Raw genomic sequence first — 23,033 nt, forward strand, 5'->3', positions numbered from 1 at the left:
AAGCCATGTCTCTGTAACACAGAAATATTCAGGTTGAACAGTTATTAGAATTATAAAAATTATAGGGGTTTTTTAATTTAAGGATTATGCATTACAAGAAGTATGGACAGAACTGCAGAAAGGGTCCATGGATGGTAAGGTGAAAGCAGAATGCTAGTATGTGGTGACCTGAGGGGTCTCTTATAGGGATGGCGTAGAGGTGCAGTAGAGTTGCATATACCTTGTCACATGATGTAAGGATTCTGTTGTATGTCATTTTGGATCTCTGGTTGAAGGTTGAAGATAGGGCAAATTTGTATTTATTGAAGCCAGGAGCAAAAAGGCCCAAAGAGCGTGCACGAGGAAATCAAAATTGGAAGGGGGGGGGTTTCCATTTTCTACAAGGTTCTTTCCATTTTGTGTTTGTAAATCTCCTTCAAAAGTCTAACTGAAGGTTTTTTGCTAGTTCTATACAATTGATAGACTAAAAATGCACGAGTCTCTTCTTTTCTCACTCCCTGCCAGATTCTGCACTGCCGTGGTAGAAACACCCTGATGCTAGGAATAGTGAAATCCTCCCTGGGCTTCACCAGTGCTTCTGAGAGATGGATCAAAATATCCCATGCACCAAAAAATCTCTAATGGACACGTTCTCTGCAAATCACTTCCAACTCATGACAAATGGCCAATGAATTTCTCTACAATGTTATTGTTGATATTTTTAAAGGGCAAAAATAGCCTCTAATTAATGACCTACACTTTTGATACAATATATTTACTAAGAAAATTTTTAGAGAGGGAAGTGAAATGTTTCATAAAACTCTCAATGCATTACTGGCTTGTAATGCTATGATTATTTTTTAATCATGAACTTTCCACCTCCAACCTTAAGAATCTTTTTTATGTGAATGAAATGTGCGCTGTGAATTTTAAGATCATATATGATAATTTGTTAGACTGTGAGATGATCTTATTTATATTCAAAAATACTCTTCTGATTAATGTCCCTATCACCAACACAATACCGACTTATAATCTGTACAATTTGTAATCCACCCGACAAGGCCTTGTTTCTGACCGTGACAGGTCTTTCCTCAGGGGATATCCACTGTATCAATAAATAGTCAGAATTTACTTATCTTGAGTTAAGGTTTTCTACTGTGGCGTCTTTTTGAGCCGTCATCAGACTGTGGTTTCCCGAAGAATGTAGCGTTGTATAAAGCTACTGTTGGCGTCTTTCTGGACCGATGTTAACTTCCATTGAAGATGTTCTTCCCCAACACTCTAAATTACAAGTCGAAATTTTTTTTAAAAATATCCGAGCAATTATGCTTCACATTATTCCATCATCTTTACCGGCGTGTATCTTCCGCAAACACGCCGGTAAAGATGACCTGTCACGGTCAGAAACAAGGCCTTGTTATAAGTCGGTATTGTGTTGGTGATATGGACATTAATCAGAAGAGTATTTTTGAATATAAATAAGATCATCTCACAGTCTAACAAATTATCATATATGATCTTAAAATTCACAGCGCACATTTCATTCACATAAAAAAGATTCTTAAGGTTGGAGGTGGAAAGTTCATGATTAAAAAATAATCATAGCATTACAAGCCAGTAATGCATTGAGAGTTTTATGAAACATTTCACTTCCCTCTCTAAAAATTTTCTTAGTAAATATATTGTATCAAAAGTGTAGGTCATTAATTAGAGGCTATTTTTGCCCTTTAAAAATATCAACAATAACATTTTTCATGAGTCTGAGAGATGGATGACATTTTAATATATTTTTACATTCATACTGTAACTTAATGAGTATGGAAAGGAGATAACCACCAACAAATGAATTGCAAGGAGCCCAAAGATGTATGCCTTTAGTCTTTTTTTTGTTTTTTTCTTCCATGCTGAGTGGAAAAATTAATTTTTTCTTTGACACAGCCGAAACCTCTGCTTTTGGTCGGATTTTAAACAAGACGTGCAGTGATCCTGTAGCTGTCTAGTCAAGTACTTCAGCCAGCAACTTTATGCCCACAATTCTCAGAATTAGCAGAAGAATATGTTTAAGAATATTGTTTGCAGTTCTCGTTTAAAGTTAACTACTACAGCACTTTTCAGGTTGTCCAGGCTGCAGCCGACTTCCTCTTCTGCACTGTGAAATGAAGTTCTTAGTCGGGAAGGTAGTAAGGATCCCAGCAGAGAACTTGGACTGTTATTGATGCACAGGGCAGAAGAAGAAGAAATGTTGTAGCCTGAGACTTTTGTGGGACTGACCAGAAAATAAAAATACTTTAAAATTTCAAATGCAGAGGAAAGAACCATAAAGTCCTGGAGGGTGCAGTAAGCCATTTTGCCTTTGTTTTGGGATATGACTTACGAGGTTCTGCTATTTTAAAGTTGGAGCATGATACTGTTTTCTCATGTAGGGAGTTTTTCTTTTGCTTTTAAGATTACAGTATGATTTTATTATGTGCTGATTTTACTTTATTTGCAAACTCTATTAAAAAACAAATTGACTGAGTTTATAAAGATTTGCTCTACCTAGCTCAGGAGGACCTTTCAGTACTTGTTTGTGACCCTGTTATATTCATTAAGTCCTAGATTCATCAAAATGCTATAAATTTTGTATGAGTAATGGCATTTTCTTATTTTGGGTTGCTCAGAGATAGAGAGACTTTCTAAGGCTCTCATATTAGTTAACTATTTATACCACTATAGGAGGGTCATCTAGAAACTCATCTAGTAACTCAAGGTTTTGGTGGGGTTCTAGGGTTTGGGGGCCAGTTTTACATGCACAGTCAGATGTACGAACATCACAGTACACCTCAGTGAAGACTAGAAATCTCATCTTTGATATCTTTCCTCATTCAAAATCACATCTAGTCTTCACTGAGGTGTACTATGCTGTTCATAGGTCTGACTGTACATGTAAAATTGGCCCCCAAACCCTAGTCCACCACCAAACCTCACCTCTAATTACTAGATGACTTTCCCATAGTGGTATAAATAAATGACAACAATTTTATGCATGCCACCCCAGAGTCTGTATGTCTCTCTCCCTCCCCCTCTCCCTGCCCGAAAATGCCTGAAACAGTATTCACGTTATTTATCGCGAATGCAGATTCGGGCATATCGCACAGCTTAATGCCAGGAAAAAAGGTGTAGTTGTTATTTCTGGTATTACGCTATCGCATGCAGCATCAATGCCCCTCATTTTCATAAACCCCACCTAATCTCCTGCCCTTTGACTAAATTTTAAAAATTTGCATTCACGTCACGCAACACGATGCCGAACGTGTTTTGATGAATGACCCTGTAAGTTAGCAGGGTAGAAAGCTGGGAAGATGTGCACAGTTCCCCTGTGAGCCACCAGAGGGCATTGGTGATCTGTCTGTGCTTGAAGATCAGGTGATGTGACTGCTTCCAGGGTGTGAGAGGGGTTCAGAAAAACAAATGCTTACAGAATCAGGAGGGCTAGAGAGCACCAACTTTTGATTTGCCTCTATTTAAAACACAACCTGAAATACCTTTGGGAAACATTTGAGTGTGTGCCATATGAGGTTTAGTTTCTGCATATCTTTAACTTTTGTGTTCTCTTTTTAGGTGGAATCTGTTGCTAATGGGATTGAGAAATTGGAGTTTGAAGATAATGAGAAACCAGTTCAGCAGTCCCGGCTAACAAAAGCTCAAAAGAGGCGGGTATGACAGCATTTTCAATGCTCATTGGCAATTCAAAGGAGCACTGGTTTTTTACTCTGTTATAATTTTGAGAAGCTGGAATACACAATGTCCCAGTGAGCTCTAACAGGAATATGTTAGTGAATCTTTGCTACACAAGTCATGGTTCTCAGAGGATAAAAGTGATCTGTGCTTTTTAAGAAAAAACGTGTAACCTATACTTTTAAAAATGACACTTCTTGAAAGTGCTGGTACATCTTATGGCAGATTTTTCTGAACATAAGCACCGATCTTTTTTATATGCCTGAGAAGCTTTTGTTCAGGACTCCTTCTGGGGAGTTGTTCAGGACAGGCTTCTGGGAAGTTGAAGCAGTAGAACCAACTGCACAGAGGCTGTCATCCGTATAATCACATAAGCTACAACCAGATGGTTTGTCCTCAATATCTGTCAACCAGTTTGTAAGCTCCATCAAGCAGGGAATGCCTCTTCTGTGCGTCTGTAAAGCGCTGCAAACACCTTGTATAAATCTTTAGTAATAGTAGTGTGGCAACGCTAGGGGTTGCCACAGGTTCTGGCTGCAGAGGCCTGCAAAACAAATCAGAAAAAATACTTTCATCTGCTTTGTCCATCAGTTGCTATTTCGGTGGTATTTCCAGCAAGATCCTCTCTGTATAGGTTGGGAGCTGGTGTCACTGCTTCCTGTTTGCCTAGATCTACCTCTATGGCAGTAATTTTACTGATAATCCAGTTCAAAATCTGTCTGCTTGTGTGACATTACTACCTAGATGTCCTGCTGCCACCTTAAACTTAACATGGCCAAGACTGAAATTTTGTATTTTCCTCTCCAAATACACGTCCTCTCTTCCCTCCTTTTTTTTCTGCCTGTGTGGATGGTGCTCTCATCCTCCCAAGTTTCTCTGCTTATAATCTTGAGGTACTTTTTGATGCCTCTGACTCCTTCTCTAAACACATCCAAACATTGCTAAAGTGTCTTCTTTCTTCCTTTCTAACATTACTAAAATTCATCCCTTCCTTTCTGAACATGCTATCAAAAAGCTCATCCGCTATCTTATCACCTCCTGCTTAGACTACTACAACTTGCTACTCATGGGCCTTCCATTAAACCATCTTTCCCTACAGCAGTCTATTCAAATTCTAACTGCACAACTTATCTTCCTTCAGTGTTGCTATGATTATGCAACCTCTTTTCAAGTTACTACATTGACTTCTTGTCCATTTCCACATAGACTTCAAGCTTCTAATATTTGCTTATAAATGCATTCACTCTGCAAGTCCTCATTATCTTCATTTCTTTTCCCCTACACCCTTCCTACAAACATTTATAATAGTGGGCAAATCTAGAGCAGAAGATGATCTCCAATCATCCTCCTTTTCTTGCCGCTGGGTCAAGATTCCAGTTTGTCAAAGGCAGCCTGTGGCTAAGAGAGCAAGCAAGAAAAGAAATCCTGTAGAAAATGCCTAATTGACCAGCTGAAGAGTAGTAAATTGCCTGGACTGGTTAGAATACACCCCAGGGTTCTGAAAGAACTAAAAAATAAAATTTCAGACCTGTTTCAATTAATTTGTAACCTATCATTAAAATCATCCGATGTTCCTGAAGATTGGAAGATGGCCAATGTAACCCCTATATTTAAAAAGGGATCCAGGGGTGATCCGGGAAACTAGAGACCAGTGAGCCTGACTTCAGTGCCAGGAAAAATCGTGGAAACTGTTGTAAAGAATAAAATCACTAAACATTAAGATAGACATGGTTTGATGGGACACAGCCAGCATGGACTTACCCAAGGGAAGTCTTGCCTCACAAATCTTCTATATTTTTTTTTTTGAAAGGGTGAATAAAAATGGACAAAGGTGAACCAGTAGATGTGGTGTATTTGGATTTTCAGAAGGCATTCGACAAAGTCCCGCATGAGAGGCTTCTAAGAGAACTAAAAAGTCATGGGATAGGAGGTGATGTCTTTTTGTGGATTGCAAGCTGATTAAAAGACAGGAAACAGAGAGTAGGATTAAATCTTCAGTTTTCACAGTGAAAAAAGGTAAATAGTGGAGTGCCTCAGGGATCTGTACTTGGACTGGTGCTTTTTAATATATTTATAAATGATCTGGAAAGGGGTGCGACGAGTGAGGAGATCAAATTTGCAGATGACACAAAATTATGCAGAGTAGTTAAATCTCAAGCGGTTTGTGATGAATTGCAGGAGGACCTTATGAGACTGGAAAATTGGGCTTCCAAATGGCAGATGAAATTTAACATGGGCAAGTGCAAAGTGATGCATATAGGGAAAAAAATCCCTTGCTGTAGTTACACAATGTTAGGTTTTATCTTAGGAATTACCACCCAGGAACGAAATTTAGATATCATAGTGGATAGTGCATTTGAAATCATCGGCCCAGTGTGCTGGGACGATCAAAAAAGCAAACAGAATATTAGAAAGGGAATGGCAAATAAAACGGAGGATGTCGTCATGCCTCTGTTGAATACTGTGTGCAATTCTGGTCCCACATCTCAAAAAGGATATAGCTACACTGGAGAAAGTGCAGAGAAGAGTGACCAAAATAAGGGGCATGGAACGGTGCCCTATGAGGAAAGGCTAAAGAAGTTAGGGCTGTTCCGTTTGGAGAAGTGACAACTGAGGGGGGGATATGATAGAAGTCTACAAAATCATGGAAGAACTTGAACAAGTTAATGTAAACCGGTTATTTACACTCTCAGATAATAGAAGGAGCAGAGGGCACTCCATGAAGTTAGCAAGTAGCTCACTTAAAACAAACAATTGAAGAAAATTATTTTTCATTCAGTGCATAGTTAAGCTCTGGAATTCATTGCCAGCAGATATGGTTACAGCAGTTAGTGTAACTGGGTTTAAAAAAAAGGTTTGGATAAGTAACTAGAGGAAAAATCCATAAACTGCTATTATGGTATTTAATAAGCAATAGTAGCTTGTGATTTATCTAATGTTTGGGTACTTGCCAGGTACTTGTGACTCGGATTGGCCACTGTTGGAAAAAGGATGCTAGCCTTGATGGACCCTTGATCTGAGCCAGATTGGCATATCCTATGACCCAATATGGCATATCCTATGTTCATTAAAATATTCATAGTTTCTCTTTTAAACTTTTTTTTTGTATTTCAGATGTTGATAAAAATTGATATGCCCAGATATCTTAGAGTGCAGCATCTTGTAGCTCCATTTCTAAAATGAATTATACATTATTTGTAAATGTTTTAATTGAATTTAAGCAACTGAACTAAGGCATTTATATTTTTTAATTTAATAAATATACTAAATATTATAGATAACATAATTTACATATTGGGTCAGACCAAGGGACCCTCAAGCCTAGTATCTTGTTTCCAACAGTGGCCAGTCCAGGTTACAAGTACCTGGCAGGAACTCAAACAGTAGATAGATTGTATGTTACTAATACCCAGGGATAAGTAGTGTCCTTTCCCCAAGTTTATATAGTTAATAACAGTTTATGGACTTCTCCAGGAATTTGTCTAAATCCTATTTTTAAACCCAGCTATGCTAACTGCCTTTTTAATATTCTCTGTCAGTGAATTCCAGAGTTTAATTGTGTGAGGAGTGAAAATGAATTTTCTCCAGTTTGTTTTAAATATGCTACTTACTAACTTCAGGGTATCCCGTAGTTTTTTGAATTTTTTGAAAGAATAAATAACTGATTTATATTTACCCATTCTTATTCAACTCATGATTTTATAGACCTCTTATCATATCCCTTTTCAGCCATCTCTTTTTCAAGCTGAACAGCCCTAACCTCTTTAGCCTTTCCTCATAAGGGACCATTCCATCCCCTTGATCATTTTGGTCGCCCTTCTCTGTACTGTTTCCAGTTCAACTATCTTTTGAGTTGTGGTGACCGGAATTGCAGTCAGAATTCTAGGTTTAGTTTCAACATGGAGCAATACAAAGGTATTTTGAAATTCTCCATTCCTTTTCTAATATTTATGTAGATTTTTATATTCCACTTTTTGGTACTTCAAAGCGGATTACATTCAGGTACTGTAATTACCTATCCCCAGAGGGCTTACAATCTAAGTTTGTACCTGAGGCAGTGGAGGGTAAAGTGACTTGCCCAAGGTCACAAGGACATGAATCCTGGTCTCCCCAGTTCGTAGTCTGCTGCTCTAACCACTAGGCTACTCATAATATAATATAATATAAGAACATAAAAACATAAGATATGCCACACTGGGTCAGACCAAGGGTCCATCAAGTCCAGTATCCTATTTCCAACAGTGGCCAATCCAAGTCAAGTTCCTGGCAAGTACCCAAAAATTAGATAGATCACAAGCTACTATTGCTTATTAATTACCGACATAGCAGTTTATGGATTTATCCTCCTAATATTTGCTGTTTTTATTGCAGATACACACCAAGTCAAAGATTTCAAAGTATTGTCCACGGTGATGCACCAGATACTTTTCCTTGGTTGTAACTCCTAACATGTAACCTAACATCGTGTAACTACAGTGTGCGTTACTTTTCCCCATGTGCATCACTATTTGTCCACATTAAATTTCATCTGCCATTTGAATGCTCAGTCTAAGTCTCACAAGGTCCTCCTGCAATTGCTCACAATCTGTTTGTGATTTAACAACTCAGAATAATTTTGTCATCGGCAAATTTGATCACCTCAGTGGTCATTCCTGTTTCCAGATAATTTATAAAAATATTCAAAATCACTGATTGTTAGTGTTCGTGGTAGTTGTGGGTGGATCCTTGGGCTGGTGGCAGATGACCAAGCCCCTGGGGGAAGATCTCGAGAGGGACCATCGGTCAGGCTCAGAGTATGGAGACAGACACACACTAGTACTTTTATTAAACAGTATATTGAACTACCAGAGGTGGCAGTAGTGAGCTTGAAGTGCCCGGCTGAGCTGTAGTCCCTCAGATACTGGAACAGCGATCCTGGATAACTGAGCTGTAGAGAAACTGAATATAGTGAGTAGGCAGGGTATGCAGAGTTCAGGAACAGAGCCTTGATGGTAACACTCACACCATAGTCTCTTGAAGCAGCCCAGGAGCTGGAATGGATTAGGCCCTTGAGGAGCGAGTTCCAGGGAAAGCTCTGAGAGAGAGATGGTAGCTCACTGGTGGTGTAGGCAGCGATGACTTCCTGGCAGAGATGGTATTCAGAAGTGAGTCGGGGAACGAGGGCCCTCGAGGAGCAAATACCAATTCCAGACTGTGATCTGAAAAGCAAAGAGAAAGCGAGGCCCCCGAGGAGCAGGTACCCCTGGTAAGTCCGAGGAGGCAGAGTAGCTTGGAGAGAACCCGACGTCCTAGAACTCCTTGTACGTATTCAACTCCATGCTAACTCTATACGTTAGCGTTTTCGGAGACCTTAAGTATCCGGTGAAGATGACTTCATCTCAGGGGGACGCCCCTGAGGTTCGCGCCATTGCTGGGACTTCAGTTGGTGCTACGCGTGCCCTAAGGCTGCTGGGATCATGGCGGTGTGCAGCGTCGAGCCGTTCTGGGGATGCCGGAGGGAGTTGGCAGAAGACGCCGTGGCAGCCAACCTTCCACTTGAGTAAGAGGGAGTCGCTGAGGAGGTAAGGAAGGCGGAGTGGAGACGTCGGGCAGCGACGGTTGCAACACTGATCCCAGTTCATATTCCTGAGACATTCAACTGTTTACCTTTCTCCACTGAAAAAACTTGGCCATTTAGTCCTACTCTCTCCTATATTTTAACCAGTTTCCAATCCATAATTGTACATTGCATTCTATCCCATGACTTTTTATTCTTCTCTGGAGTCTCTCATAGGGGACTTTGTTAAATGCCTTCTGAAAATCCAAATATACTATATCCATTGACTCACTATTATTCACATGTTTATTAACCCCTTCAAAAAAAATGTAGCAGATTGATGAGGAAGGATGTCTTTTATGTCAATCCAAGCTGGCTGTGTCCCATGAAACCATGTCTTTCTATATGCTCTGTGATTTTGTTCTTTAGAATAGTTTCTATGATGTTTCCTGGCACTGAAGTGAGGCTCATCAGTCTGTAGTTTCCTGGATAACCCTTTTTTAAAGATTGGTGTCACATTGGCCACCCTCCAATCTTCAGCTACAAAAGACAATTTTAATGATAGATTGCAAATTATTATTAATAGATCTGCAATTTCATTTTTGAGTTCTTTCAGAACTCTGTTTAAACCATCTGATCCAGATGATTTGCTGCTCTAGTTAGTCAGTCTGCCCTTCTTACATAATCCAGGTTCATCAGGATTTGTTTGTTTTTTTCTGAATCATCACCATTAAATACCATTTCTGGCATGGGTATCTCCTCAACATCTTCAGTAAACTCCGAATCAAAGAACATGTAGTCTTTCCACTATGACCTTTTCTTCCTTAAGTGCTTAACTCCTCAATTGCTAATGGTCCAACCTACTCTTTATCAGACGTTCTGCTACAGATTTATTTTAAAAAGCTTTTTTTTATTAAGAGTTTTTGTCTCCATGACCAGCTTCTTTTCAAATTTTCTTTTTCCCTGTCTTGTCAATGTTTTATGTTTAGCTTGCCAATGCTTATACATTTTTTTCCCTATTTTTTTCTTCAGTTAGGTCCTTTTTCCAGTTTTTAAAAAAAGTTCATTTGTATAAAATAGCCTCTAACTTACCATTTTAACCATGTTCGCAGTCGTTTGGCCTTCCTTCCACCTTTTCTGATGGATGAAATAGATCTGGTTTGGGCTTCCAAGATGGTATTTTTAAACAATGTCCCTGCCTGATATAAACTCTTAACTTTTGTAGCTGCCCTTTTTAGCTTTTTCTAATTGTTTTATCAGTCTGTTCTGAAAATTAAATGTTTAGAGCACTAGATTTACTTAATGTCCTCCCTCCAGTCATTAAGTCAAATTTGATTGCATTATGATCACTGTTGCTGAGCGGCCACACTACGTTTTACTACTTGCACCAAATCCTGTGTTCCACTAAGAATTAAGTCTCAAATGGCTGCCTCTCTCGTCACTTCCCAGACTAGCTGCTCCATTAAGCAGTCATTTATTACACCTAGAAACTTTATCTCCCTAGCATTTACCCTGCCAATATTGAGGTAATTGAAATCTCCCATTATTGCTGTGATACCAAATGTATAACTTCCTTAATTTGTTTGCATTTCATCACTGCTATGTTCTTCCTTATCACACATGGAATTTCAGCTCGGAAAGATTCTACTGTGCGTTTTATTCTCCGGCAGGACCTTTATCCTGATGGACATAAAGCGCCACCCCCTTACCAGGTTTTTCCACCCTATCCTTGCGATATAATTTGCACCCTGGTATAGCACTGTCCATTGGTTATCCTTCTTCCCCGAGGTCTCTGAGATGCCAGTTATGTCTTCCTCTTCATTCAGTGCTATATATTCTAATCCTCCCATTTTACTTTTTAAATTTCTGATAGCGTACTGACATTTCAGGTAAGATTTTTATTTGTCTATACAACTTTCCTAGCAGTTAACAAGGGTAATTTGGAATATTTTAATTCAGTCTGTTCTTTACTTAAAGGCACATGAACTACTTTTTGTTTTTATTGGGATGCTCTAACTCCCCTCCCCTCCCCCCCCCCCCCCCCCCCCGTTTCTTTAGTATCCTTTGGAAATACCTCCTTCTGAGCCATGCACTGCTAAGACTGTTGGTTTTCCCCCATGTTCTAGTTTAAAAGATGATTAATCTCATTTTTAAAGGTTAGTGCCAGCAGCCTGGTTCCACTCTAAGCTAGAACCCATCCTTTTGAAAAAGGCTCTCCCCGTTCCCCAAAATGTTGCCTAGTTCCTAACAAAACTAAAGTTGTCTTCCTTGTAGTGAGACTCCGGAGCTCTGCCTAGCTCGGGGTTCTGGAGCATTTCCGAGAATATTACCCTGGAGGTTCTGGATTTCAGTTTTTGACCTAAAAGCCTAAATTTTGCTTCCAGAACCTCCCTCCCACACCTTTCTGTGTCATTGGTGCCAACATGTTCGACAGCCGGCTTCTCCCTAGCACTGTCTAAAATCCTGTCTAGGTGACACATGAGGTCCACCACCTAAGCTCCAGGCAAGTAAATAACCAAGTGATTCTCACAGCCACCAGCCACCAAGCCATCTACAGTTTTAATAATTTAATCACCAACTATGACTGTACTAACTCTTGCAAATTTGTGTGCTAATCTATACATAATGCATTTTACATTCTTAAAATAGTAAAGTAAATATGAATCTAATAAAATAAGTATTGTGTTTATATATTTGCCAAAATGTCCATGTTTTTTTCCTGAGCAAACTGGATTTTCACATGGCTTCAAAGTTTCTGAAGATTTTTACATTTCTTTGTGCGCACTGGCTGTGCATATGGCAGGGCTGGAGGTTGCCACAGGTCCTGGATGCGTATGTGGTGGAAACTGCACAACCAGAAAAAGCAAAAAAAAAAAAAAGTAAGGCTCATTATTCAGGTCTGTTATCCACCAATGATGGAGTCTTGGAAGCATTTCATGTCATGAAACACTGATGCACAATTCACATTCCACTTCCAGAATATAAGAAATTGCCATGCTGAGTCAGACCAAGGGTCCATCAAGCCCAGCATCCTGTTTCCAGCAGAGGCCAAACCAGGCCACAAGAACCTGGCAATTACCCAAATACTAAGAGTAAGACAAGATGACCCTGAGCAAGTCACTTCACCTTCCATTGTCTCGAGTACAAACTTAGATCGTAAGTCTAGTGGGGACAGGGAAATACTTAAAGTACTTGAACGTAATCCGCTTTGAAGTGCCGAAAGGTGGAATATAAATCGAATAAAAAAAGATACAATGACCCACTAAAACAGTCGGCTTACAGATGAGGAAATCCTGGACTCTTAGCTCTCTGCACAAGTGGCAGAAGCTGCATCATGAGTGACAGCACAGATACCCGAAAGGGGTGCTACCAGAGTTTGTTGCCCTTACTCCATCTAGTCATAAGGTTTTTGTTATTTTGTCCTAAGACAAAGGGAGAAAGGAAAATGGAAGCAAAGAAAAAAAAACAGAATTAAAATGATTTGGGTGTGGGGTTTGTTTGTTTTTTTGACAAATTTATCCTTTATGTACTAGAAACTCTTTTCATATGCCTGGAGCAATTCAGAACCGATAACTGTCTATGTGTTTTACAAGCAGTGCTGTCTTTCAGTGCATCCAGTAGCAGGGTATTTATATTCATATCAATGTCCTGAGAGGGTTCAGGGGTGCCATATGAAAGACAGAGAACTTGTATAAGCAAACCATAAAACAGGCAGACATTTGGATTTCCATGTTCAGCCGTTGTGTGGCTCGGCTAGTTAGGAGGATAAACTTAATAGCATTTCTGATCGCTTTACAGATAAAACTGTTGCCCAAAGTGATGTGCAAAGATCACAATTTAAACAAGGTACCAAATTCTCATATCTAAAACAAAATCATTAAAAATATAACAAAACCTGGATAATTTCAGCCCCCCCTACTTATCCGGCTAACTTAGCCCTTATGTACAGTGGTGCAGCCGTGCTGCTGAATATATCCAGCTATCTTAATGTTAGTTGGATAAGTTTATCTGGCTAACTTTAGGACAGATCAACAGGTGACGAAGAGCTAGCCAGATAAGTTATACAGCTAAGTCAACTCCTTCCAGTTACATCCCTGGAATGCTCCTAACTTAACCGGTTAAATTCTAGCTGCATACGTTTCCAAATATTCATTTAACTGGATAACTTCTGAGTTATCCGGCTAAGTGCTTCTGAATATGGACCTTATGGATTACAATTAAAAAATGGCAGGATAAAAAAAAGAAAAACAAGACAAATTTGTAAAATAGCTTGCAGTTAAAGATCACTTTTATTCATGAGACAAGGGAATGAGATGTACAAGCTGTGTGCATGTCTGCGCACATGATATACATGAAAGCCTGGTAACCTTGCTTGGCTTGTGGGTAGGTGTGACCTGTGATGTAGTACGGCTTATTTTACCTCACAAACTCTTGGATAAACCAGTTAATATTTTATTTCTGTTTCTAACCTCTAGGACAAGAAAGCTGCTTTGGAAAAGGAAAGAGAAGAACGGATAGCGGAGGCCGAAATAGAGAATCTCTCAGGAGTCAGGCACCTAGAAAATCAAAAGCTGGGCCAAATGCTGGTTGGCAGGGGGCTACAGATCAAACAGGTTCCCTCTGATGGACACTGCATGTACCGAGCTGTTGAGGACCAGCTGAAGAAGCGTGGCAGCATCTTGACACTGGCACAGCTGAGGAGTCAAACTGCACAGTATATGCGTGGTCATGCTGAGGATTTCCTGCCATTTTTAATCAATCCCAACACAGGGAACATGTACACACCAGGTGAGGCTTGATGATGGTTGTCGAACAAGCTAAAGAGGTATTGTGGCTTATTGCTGCAGTCTGTAACATTGTAAACCTGCAGTGGTCATTTCAGGCAGCTCCTTATAGCTACTGTCTGAGCAAATCTTCTTTCTATCTTGTGAATTTATTGAGGACTTCACCATTTCTACACACTCGTAAAAAAAAAAAAAAAATCTGTTTTTTGAGGAATTGAAGAGCTGTGGGTTTTTTTGGGGTTTTTTGCATTTACATGAAATTGGTCTTGTGCAAAAACAAAGTATACAGTTGTACGTACATATTAAATGAAGCACTGCAGGACTTTCTGCAGTGTTAGCTTTGAGTTGTCAAAAAGGACATGTTCTTGCAGAAAGATTCCAAACTTGCTGATATGTGGGGGTCGTTGTAATTGGATTTGTGACTAGATATACAGATAGTAATCATTGTGGACAATCCCTCGCAGTTTGCATTCCAGCATAGTTGTCCTGTCTGTGGGCCACAAGATGGTTGGTAAGATGTATTCAGAATCCCCAGACTCTGTCACAGTTTGAACACACAAAGGAAGGAAAGCACTAATGTTCATTCTCCTAGGACAAGCAGGATGGTAGTCCTCACACATGGGTGACATCATCAGATTGAGCCCGGCACAGAAACTTCTGTCAAAGTTTCTAGAACTTTGACTGGGCACACTGAGCATTCACAGCATGCCACACATCCATGTGGGGGACCCCTTCAGTCGCTTATTATCCATGGAGCTGTTTGCCTCACAGGTTTTTGGAGCTCTGCTCTTAGTGTCTTTTCTCTGTACTATTCTCAGTACTTTTCTGTGCTGGGTCCCCCTTCCCCTGTCGGTAGTTCAGTGCTGCGTGGTCATTTTTTCTTTTTTCTTGGTATCCGCCAGTCATCGACCTCTCGCTGGCTCTTTTTTATGGCATCATCGGGTTTTTGCCAATGTCCCCCAGTGTCCGCGGACCATGTCTGTCATGGATCCGCATGACGTCTGCATCCTCTGCCTGGGGGGCATCGCATGATGTCCAGGGGTGTCGCCTTTACGACCAAATGACCCCCCCCCCCCCCCCCAGGGTTGTCGGGCTTGGCTTGATAAAATGGAAAAACACATCTGGTCTAGAAAATCTGACCCTTTGACTCCAGCATCTGGCGCCTCTACTCCCAAGGACCATGGGGAACTGATGGAGCTGCTTCCCTCTGTGCCCACTCCTCTTCCGGCGACTTCTCATAAGCACAGGGCCGGAGATAGGCCACCTTCAGCGTCGTTACACTCCAGGACCTCAGGATCATCTCCATCCTTGGCACCGGGGAAAGACCGGGCTGAGCTCCATGGGAAACCTCAGAAGCATTGGCACCAATGACATCACCTGCTGCCATGCTTGGGGCAGCACCAGGGTTCACCATGCTGTCCCAAAGCAACCCTGTGGAGAGGAGGATTCAACCTCCATCATACCCAGGAGTCCTGGGCGTTCCCCACCAACATCAGTGCTGTGTACCGAGCCTCTCTGAGGTTCTGGGGAGGCTCCGGTGACGTCCTGATCCTCCTCCCTCTGTCTTTGCCTCGGCGGACTTCCAGGAGAAGGTGGACCGCAGGGTGCAACAAGTGGTGCTCTGTGCCCTTCAGGGCATCAAGCTGCCAGCTCTGCTGGTGCCCTAGGAGTCTGAGCCTGCCCCTGCAATGCTAGGGCTGCTGCTGGAGTGACTCAACGTCCTCTTGGGCGTCCTGCCCATGCAGCTGCCACTGGCACTTGGGGGGGTCTCTTGATGCCTCAGCGACCGCCGAATCCTCCTCCATCCAGAGTCATCCCCATTATGGGTTCCTCGGAAGAGGAAGATGCCTCCTGTCCGGGGCACCATCTGTGCCGGTACCATGCACATTCTTGCCCGGTCCGGTTTCCAGTCTCTTAGGGACCTCTGTGTTCCTGGTTCCATCGGTGCCTTTGGTTCCGAAGCTGGGGATCTCAGGCAGGGACCCTCCTTGGGGAGCCCCAGGGGACTTCAGTGAGAAGGAAACCCCGTATGATCTCTTGGGGGGGGGGGGGGAATGATACATCGAAGTCTTCCTCGCAGGACTCTGGTGACATCCCCTTGCATCCATCTCTTTCAGGTAAGAGGCGTAGATCCCCGCCAGAGGATCTGACCTTTGTGGGCTTTGTGTGGGCCATGGCTGAATCTGAGCCCTTCCAGCTTCTGGAGGAGGACGATGCCCATCACAAGATGCTGAAGGTTCTCCGGTTCGTAGATGCCCCAAATAAGACGCTTGCTATCCCCATTTTGATATTTTCAAAGAGTTGCTCCTCAGGGAGTACCTGGTCTCCTTATCGCCGGTGAACCGTAAGGCAGACACACTCTACCTTGTCCAGCTGGCCTTAGGTTTTGAGAGGTGCCAGCTCCCACAACAGTCGGTGGTGGTGGAGTCTGCCCTCAAAAAAGCTAAACGCTCCCATACCCACGCTTCTGCGCTTCCGGGGCAGGAACACTGGGCTGCAGATGCCCTGGGTAGGAAGGTCTATCAGGGCTTGATTTTGATCGCTCGCATCGCCTACTACCAGCTTTATATGAACCAGTACACTTTCAACCTTTGGAAGCAGGTCCAGGAGGTAGCTGAATGCCTTCCTCAGCAACAGCAGGAAGCCCTTCTGGCCATTGCCCATCAGGGCTTCAAGTGGGCAAACATGAGGTGCGTTCCACCTATGATGTTTTCTAGACTGCAGCTCGGATGGCAGCAGTGGGCATTGGTGCCCATAGGCTGGCATGGCTCCAAGCATCGGACCTCCAACCAGAAGTCCAAGACAAGCTTGCTGACCTGCCCTAAACAGGGGAGAACTTGTTTGGGGACAAGTTGCCAGGATACTGTGGCATGAAACCCTCCAGCATCTCTCTGCCAGCACTTTGGACCCTCCATCCTCGGCCCGGAAGTCCTCACGTCAGCAGCAGAAGGTCCTTTTATCGCTAGAGGAAATATTATCCTCTGGCCCCGTGTACTTGTGTGCTGTGAGGGAATTCTAGGGCCGCTCTCGACAACAGCAGACTCCCAGACCTCAACCAGCTCCTCAGCAACGCCCTGCCACAGGGTTTGCACCGGTCCCGAGGGGACCAGTCCTGGTCGGATGTCAGCTGCAGTCCTTCCAGGACCGATGGCCACAGATCACATTGGAGCAATGGGTCCTGTTCATCATTTGTTGAAGGTATCTGTTAAATTTCTTGAGTGTCCTGTTGGACGCCCCCCCTTGTTCGTCGTGGGGCCAGACGCCACATTAGGAGGTTCTTTGGACGGAGCTGTCCGCCCTGTTAATGGCGTGAGCAGTAGAACCTGTTCTGCAAGGTCAACAAGGACTGGGATTCTACTCCAAATACTTCCTGATTCCAAAGAAAACAGGGGGGTTATGCCCCACCTTAGACCTGAGGGCCTTGAACAAACATCTATGAAGGGAAAAGTTCAAGATGATCTCGCTTGGGCACACTGATTTCCCCCTCCTGCAAAGAGGGGACTGGCTCTGCTCCCTTGAACTAAAGGACACCTTTGCCCACATAAGAATCTCTCCCGGTCAAAGGAAGTACCTACGATTCCTGGTAGGCAACAATCACTTCCTGGCCACAGCCCCATGTGTCTTCACCAAGCGCTTGGCAGTCGTGGGTGCACTCCTTGGTTGACTAGGAGTGCACATCTTCTCCTACTTGGACAATTGGCTGGTCAAGGTGGCCACACGCAAATGGGGCACTTCATTTCCTCAGCTTGACCATATAGGTGCTGGAATCCCTCTGGTTTGTCAACAACTACCCGAAGTCCCATCTTTTTCCATCGACTCAGTTGGACTTCATTGGGGCCCGCCTGGATATGACCCAAGGCTGGGCTTTCCTACCCCATGACCAAGTGCTTGCTCTAGTGTCTCTGGCAAACTTGGGTCCACTCCAGCAGACACTGCCAGCCTGCTTTATGCTTCATTTGTTGGGTAACATAGCTGCTCTGTCCATGTCACCCCCTTGGCCCGCTTGCACATGTGGAGAGCCCAATGGACTCTTCGGTCACAGTGGTGCCAGGCCTCCCTGGACCTAGGTGTATGGTGCGCATCACACCACCCCTCCAGGTCTCCTTGTCCTGGTGGGAAATTCTCCCCAACCTGGAGCAGAGGGTTCCCTTTCAGACCCCTCCGTGCCAGGTTGTGCTCACTACTGATGCTTCCACCCTAGGCTGGGGACAGCCTCCATACACACACACACATGCTGGTCGTCCCAGGAGGTTTCATGCCAGATCAACTTCCTGGAACTTTGGACGATCAAGTATGCACGTTGGGCATTCCAAGATTGCCTATCCAGTCGAGCAGTCCTGGTCCAGATGGACAACCAGATAGCGATGTGGTACATCAATAAGCAGAGAGGTACTGGATTGCTCCTCTGCCAGAAGGCTGTCCAAACTTTGGTCCTGGGCCCAGTCCAAGGGAATTCTTCTCCGGACTGTGTACCTAGCAGGGTCAGAGAATGTGGTGACTTATCGCCTGAGTTGAGCATCCACCTCCATGAGTGGTCCCTGGACCAGATTGTGGCAAATCACCTTTTCCACCTCTGAGGGGAACCAGACCTAGATCTCTTTGCCTCCCCCTACAACCACAAGGTAAGCAATTTCTGCTCCCTTCACTGGGGACCCGGGAGACCAGCCTAAGATGCCTTTGCCCACCATTGGGACAAGGACCTTCTGTATGCATATTCTCCACTTCTGCTGGTGTTGAAGACTCTCTTGAAGCTCCGCAGGACGGGGAGACCATGATTCTTGTGGTCCCCCAGTGGCTGAGACAGGTTTGGTTACCAGTCCTTCAGGACCTCTCCGACAGGAAACTGATCAGTCTAGGGGCCTCCCCTGACCTGATCACACAGGATCGAGGCAGGTTGCACCATCCCAATCTCTGGGCACTGTCTCTGACAGCCTGGATATTGAGAGGTTAGTCCTGCGGCCCCTTGACCTCTCTGAGGATGTGTCTTGGGTCCTGGTAGCTCCTCGAAAGCCACCCATCTGGAATCATACACTTTGAAGTGGAGGAGATTCTCCATTTGGTGCGAGTCATAGCTTGGATCCATTCTCTTGTCCTACTCCCAAGTTGTTGGACTGTGTATTATCTCTTTCTGATGCTGGTCTGAAAGCCAACTTGGTCAGAGTGCACTTCAGAGCTATCGGGGCCTACCACCATGTGGTGGATGGTTCGCCTATTTCCATGCATCTTGTGGTGAGCCGGTTCATGCAGGGTTTGCTTCAGCTGAAATCTCCTCTGCAGCCTCCTGTTGTGTCCTGGGATTTTAACCTAGTTCTGGCTCATCTCATGCGTGATTCCTTCGAGCCACTGCATTCCTGCGAGTTGAAGTACTTGAAATGGAAGGTTATCTTCTTGATTACAATTACTTCGGCACGCAGAGTCGGTGAGCTTCAGCATTGGTAGCATATCCAACTTACACAACATTTTTCCATGACAGGGTGGTGCTTCGTACCCACCCTAAGTTCCTGCCTAAGGTGGTGACTGACTGATTTTCATCTCAACCAGTCAATTGTCCTGCCTACCTTTTTGCCCAGGCTGCATTCTCACCACGGTGAGCGGGCTCTGCACAACCTGGACTGCAAAAGATCCTTGGCTTTTTATCTGAAGAGAACAGCAGGCCACCGATGGTCCATGCAACTCGTCGTCGTCTCCTTCGATAAGAATAGATTGGGAGTTGAGGTCACCAAGCACACGTTATCCAACTGGCTGGCGGATTGTATTTCCTTCTGCTAATCGCAGACGGGCATATGAAGGCTCATTCTGTTCATGCCACGGCGGCTTCGGTAGCCTATCTGCATGCAGTTCCTGTGGCCGACATCTGCAAGGCTGCAATGTGGAATTCCCTCCACACATTCGCGTCCCATTACTGTTTGGATAGAGATGGCCATAGGGACAGCAGCTTTAGTCAAGCTGTCCTGAAGAACTTCTTTCAGTAAGAAACAACCTAACTCTTCCTGCCTAGGGCCCACTTTTTCGGGGCTGGCTTCTCCCTAGTTTTTCCACACCACCTCAGTTGTGCCTGTTAGCGCCAGGTTCGGGTTTTGTGGATCTATATAAGTTTGGGAGCAGCCTGCAGCTTGGTATTCACCCATGTGTGAGGACCACCATCCTGCTTGTCCTAGGAGGAAGCAGAGTTGCTTACCTGTAACAGGTGTTCTCCTAGGACAACAGGATGTTAGTCCTCAGGAAACCCGCCCGCCACCCCGTGGAGTTGAGGCTTTTACTAGGTTTATTTTATTTTTTCATAATTCTATCTTACAAGACTGAAGGGGGACCCCGCATGGATGGGTGGATAGTGGCATGCTGGGCATGCTCAGTGTGCCTAGTCAAAGTTCTAGAAACTTTGACAGAAGTTTTCTGTGCCAGGCTCCATCTGATGATGTCACCCTTGTGTGAGGACTAACATCCTGCTGTCCTAGAAGAACACCTGTTACAGGTAAGCAACTCTGCTATATTGATAAGTAAAAATTCTTTATTAAGTCTCAAACAAATTTAAATGAGCAAATATGGACCTAAAATGTTCATTCTACATAAATTTAAGTTTATGCACTACCATACGTAAATTGTATGAAAATCTTTATGGTTTTGCACAAATCATTTCCAACACTATTTAAATGCATCAGTATAGTTCTAATAAAAAAAAATCTAAACACATATGGTCACGCACATTATTAAACATCTGCTTTTTATAATACTAAATGCATATGACAATACATAATTTCAGTATATCCTCTGATCATACAAGTTTTACACAGTGAAAACGGATTGCAAATTAGGATGACAAATTTGAATCTCTTTGAACCCTCGCTAGCTTTAAATAGATACAATGGAATCCCTAATTATGGTGTAAAAACCACAAACAGTACTTGCTCATCCAAAACCAGTAAAGAATTACAGGTGCAGCAGACTTTCGGAACACCCATGGGGCTCACAAGGGTTTGTGCCCCTTTGGCACATGCATTAGGCTGTGCATTGTATGCTCACTGAGTCTTAAAGGAGAGGTTTGGACACGCTGATGACCTTAATGGAACTACTGCGACACTCCTGCCTGCTACTGGCTCAGCTAAAATGGAAACTCTGCAGCTTTTCAACACCAGGTCCTGGCCAAAAAAAATATTTTTTTCTTTAACACAAAAAGAAACAGTACTACAATAATACAAATACAGTAAAATGAAAATTTTTGAAAAGCAGAACATTTATCTAATATACTGAATAAACAAGTTTATCAGGAAAGATCTTCATGAAGATTCAGGCCTTTAACCTTTTCCTCAAGGCTGGGTCAGAAGCCCTGAGTGGATGTCTACATTCTACCTACTATTTATTTATATTTATTAAGAGATTTGTATGCTATAAAATACACAGCTCTGAGCAGCTTACATTCATAAATTAAAACAAACATCAAACAGCTAATCATTCCAATCAAAACATATTTAGCTATTTCTAGAATCTGCTTAGGAAAACTGCAAAGCACACAAAATCAGCCATTAAAGCTTGCAAGAATAAAGAGGTTTTTAATAACCTAAGTTTTTGTGTATTCAAAGATTCACAAGTTCCAAAGAGCAGGGCAGCAACTGAGAAAGTCCTCTCCCATATTTCCAACAAATGGACAGAACAGATAGATCATATATTGAGAAGACCTCTCTGCTATGATCATAAGGAATTTGTGAGGGTATAAATGTGTAACATCAGATTAATCCATGGCAGAGAGTCCACATTTAACATCTTATGTATCGGTAAAACAATTTTAAATTGTATTCTCTGCTCAATAGGAATCCAGTGGAGCTCTTCCAACACAGGAGAGATGAGAACCCTTCTGCTCAACCCAAATATCAAACAGGTGGCCAGATTCTGTAAGATCTGAAGGGCACATAAAGCATTTTTTTGTAAGCTCAAATAACAGGGCATTAAAGTAGTCTAAAGATTGTAAATTTTATGGCCTGTACAACCAACCTGAATTCATAATCATTCAACAATGGTTTTAGAGAATTCCTCAAGTGTAACTAATAGCCTTACGTTGAGCAGACATACTATACATAAGTTCATATCTAACATCAACCAAGGCTCTTGGCACATGATACAGTCGGAATAGCCTGATTGTCAAAAAGTAAAATACAAAGGTACATTCAATTTGCTCTCTGCAGAATCATGATTTTCATTTTCTTTAAATTTAAAGTCAACCTGTTGTGCATTAGCCATTGTTTCACCCCTGACAAGCAAATTGAAACCAAATCAAGTATCTCAGCCAAGTTTTAGAAACCACTGGTTAAACAAAAAAACCCAAAAAAACTGAATATCATCAGCGTAGAGACGATATTGCATACTGAACCCAGTTAAACTTGCACAAAGGGGCAAAATACAAAAGCAGAGTGACAAGTAAACTCGTGCTTAATCTCAGATGATGGTGGAACCTGTAACAATGCTTGCTGCGAGGATCATACTGATTACACAGGTGTAGAATGCAACAGGAAATCATGATTTTAAGTTCTCACCAGTCTAGTCCAATTAGTTCATTGATCATCCTTAGCCAGAAGCCACAGAATGTGTATGAGCAATAGGTCTCACTGTTGTGACTTTCCCCAGCTGGCAGAAAGAGCAGAAGCTGGGATGGGAGACATACTCAAGTCTTCCATTTGGCATTGTTGCCATCAGCTGGCCTTAAGTTATTTTTATGTTGGTATATACAGTATAAGAAAACTAAAATAATTAGTATAGAAAAATTGGAGAAATTCTTTCCATGAATCATGCTACTCCAGTCCAGTCCTTACAGGTGGGTTATTTCCCCCTTCCAGCAGATGGAGGGTTTTCACATGGCATCATCACCACTATTAAGAGGTGGTGCAGTACAAAAAGATCAAGTATTCTTATTACAAAGTACTGAATTTTAAACAAGAAAATCTCCCTAAAAAAGTGTGGGGAGGAAAGCCGCCTTCCTCGAGATGCCTGTCCCTAAATGGAAAGAATGAATAAACCACAAGTAA

At 42.7% G+C, this 23,033-nt stretch overlaps 1 protein-coding gene and 1 long non-coding RNA gene across 4 annotated transcripts in view; both read left to right on the plus strand.

Moving 5' to 3' along the window:
* Positions 1-23,033, plus strand: part of OTUD6B (OTU domain containing 6B) — an 81,522-nt gene that overhangs the window by 31,281 nt on the left and 27,208 nt on the right. For all 3 annotated transcript variants that reach the window (XM_029591652.1, XM_029591654.1, XM_029591653.1), the window contains exons 3-4: positions 3,583-3,678; positions 13,711-14,023. In XM_029591652.1, coding sequence (XP_029447512.1) covers positions 3,583-3,678; positions 13,711-14,023 — 409 coding nt within the window. The remainder of the gene's footprint in view (positions 1-3,582; positions 3,679-13,710; positions 14,024-23,033) is intronic.
* Positions 9,785-12,246, plus strand: LOC115085523. Its single transcript, XR_003854874.1, has 2 exons — positions 9,785-12,114; positions 12,214-12,246. It is a non-coding gene; the product is annotated as an uncharacterized LOC115085523 (long non-coding RNA).

Source organism: Rhinatrema bivittatum, chromosome 2 (genome assembly GCF_901001135.1).
Source record: "Rhinatrema bivittatum chromosome 2, aRhiBiv1.1, whole genome shotgun sequence".
In the NCBI taxonomy this organism is placed as follows: Eukaryota; Metazoa; Chordata; class Amphibia; order Gymnophiona; family Rhinatrematidae; genus Rhinatrema; species Rhinatrema bivittatum.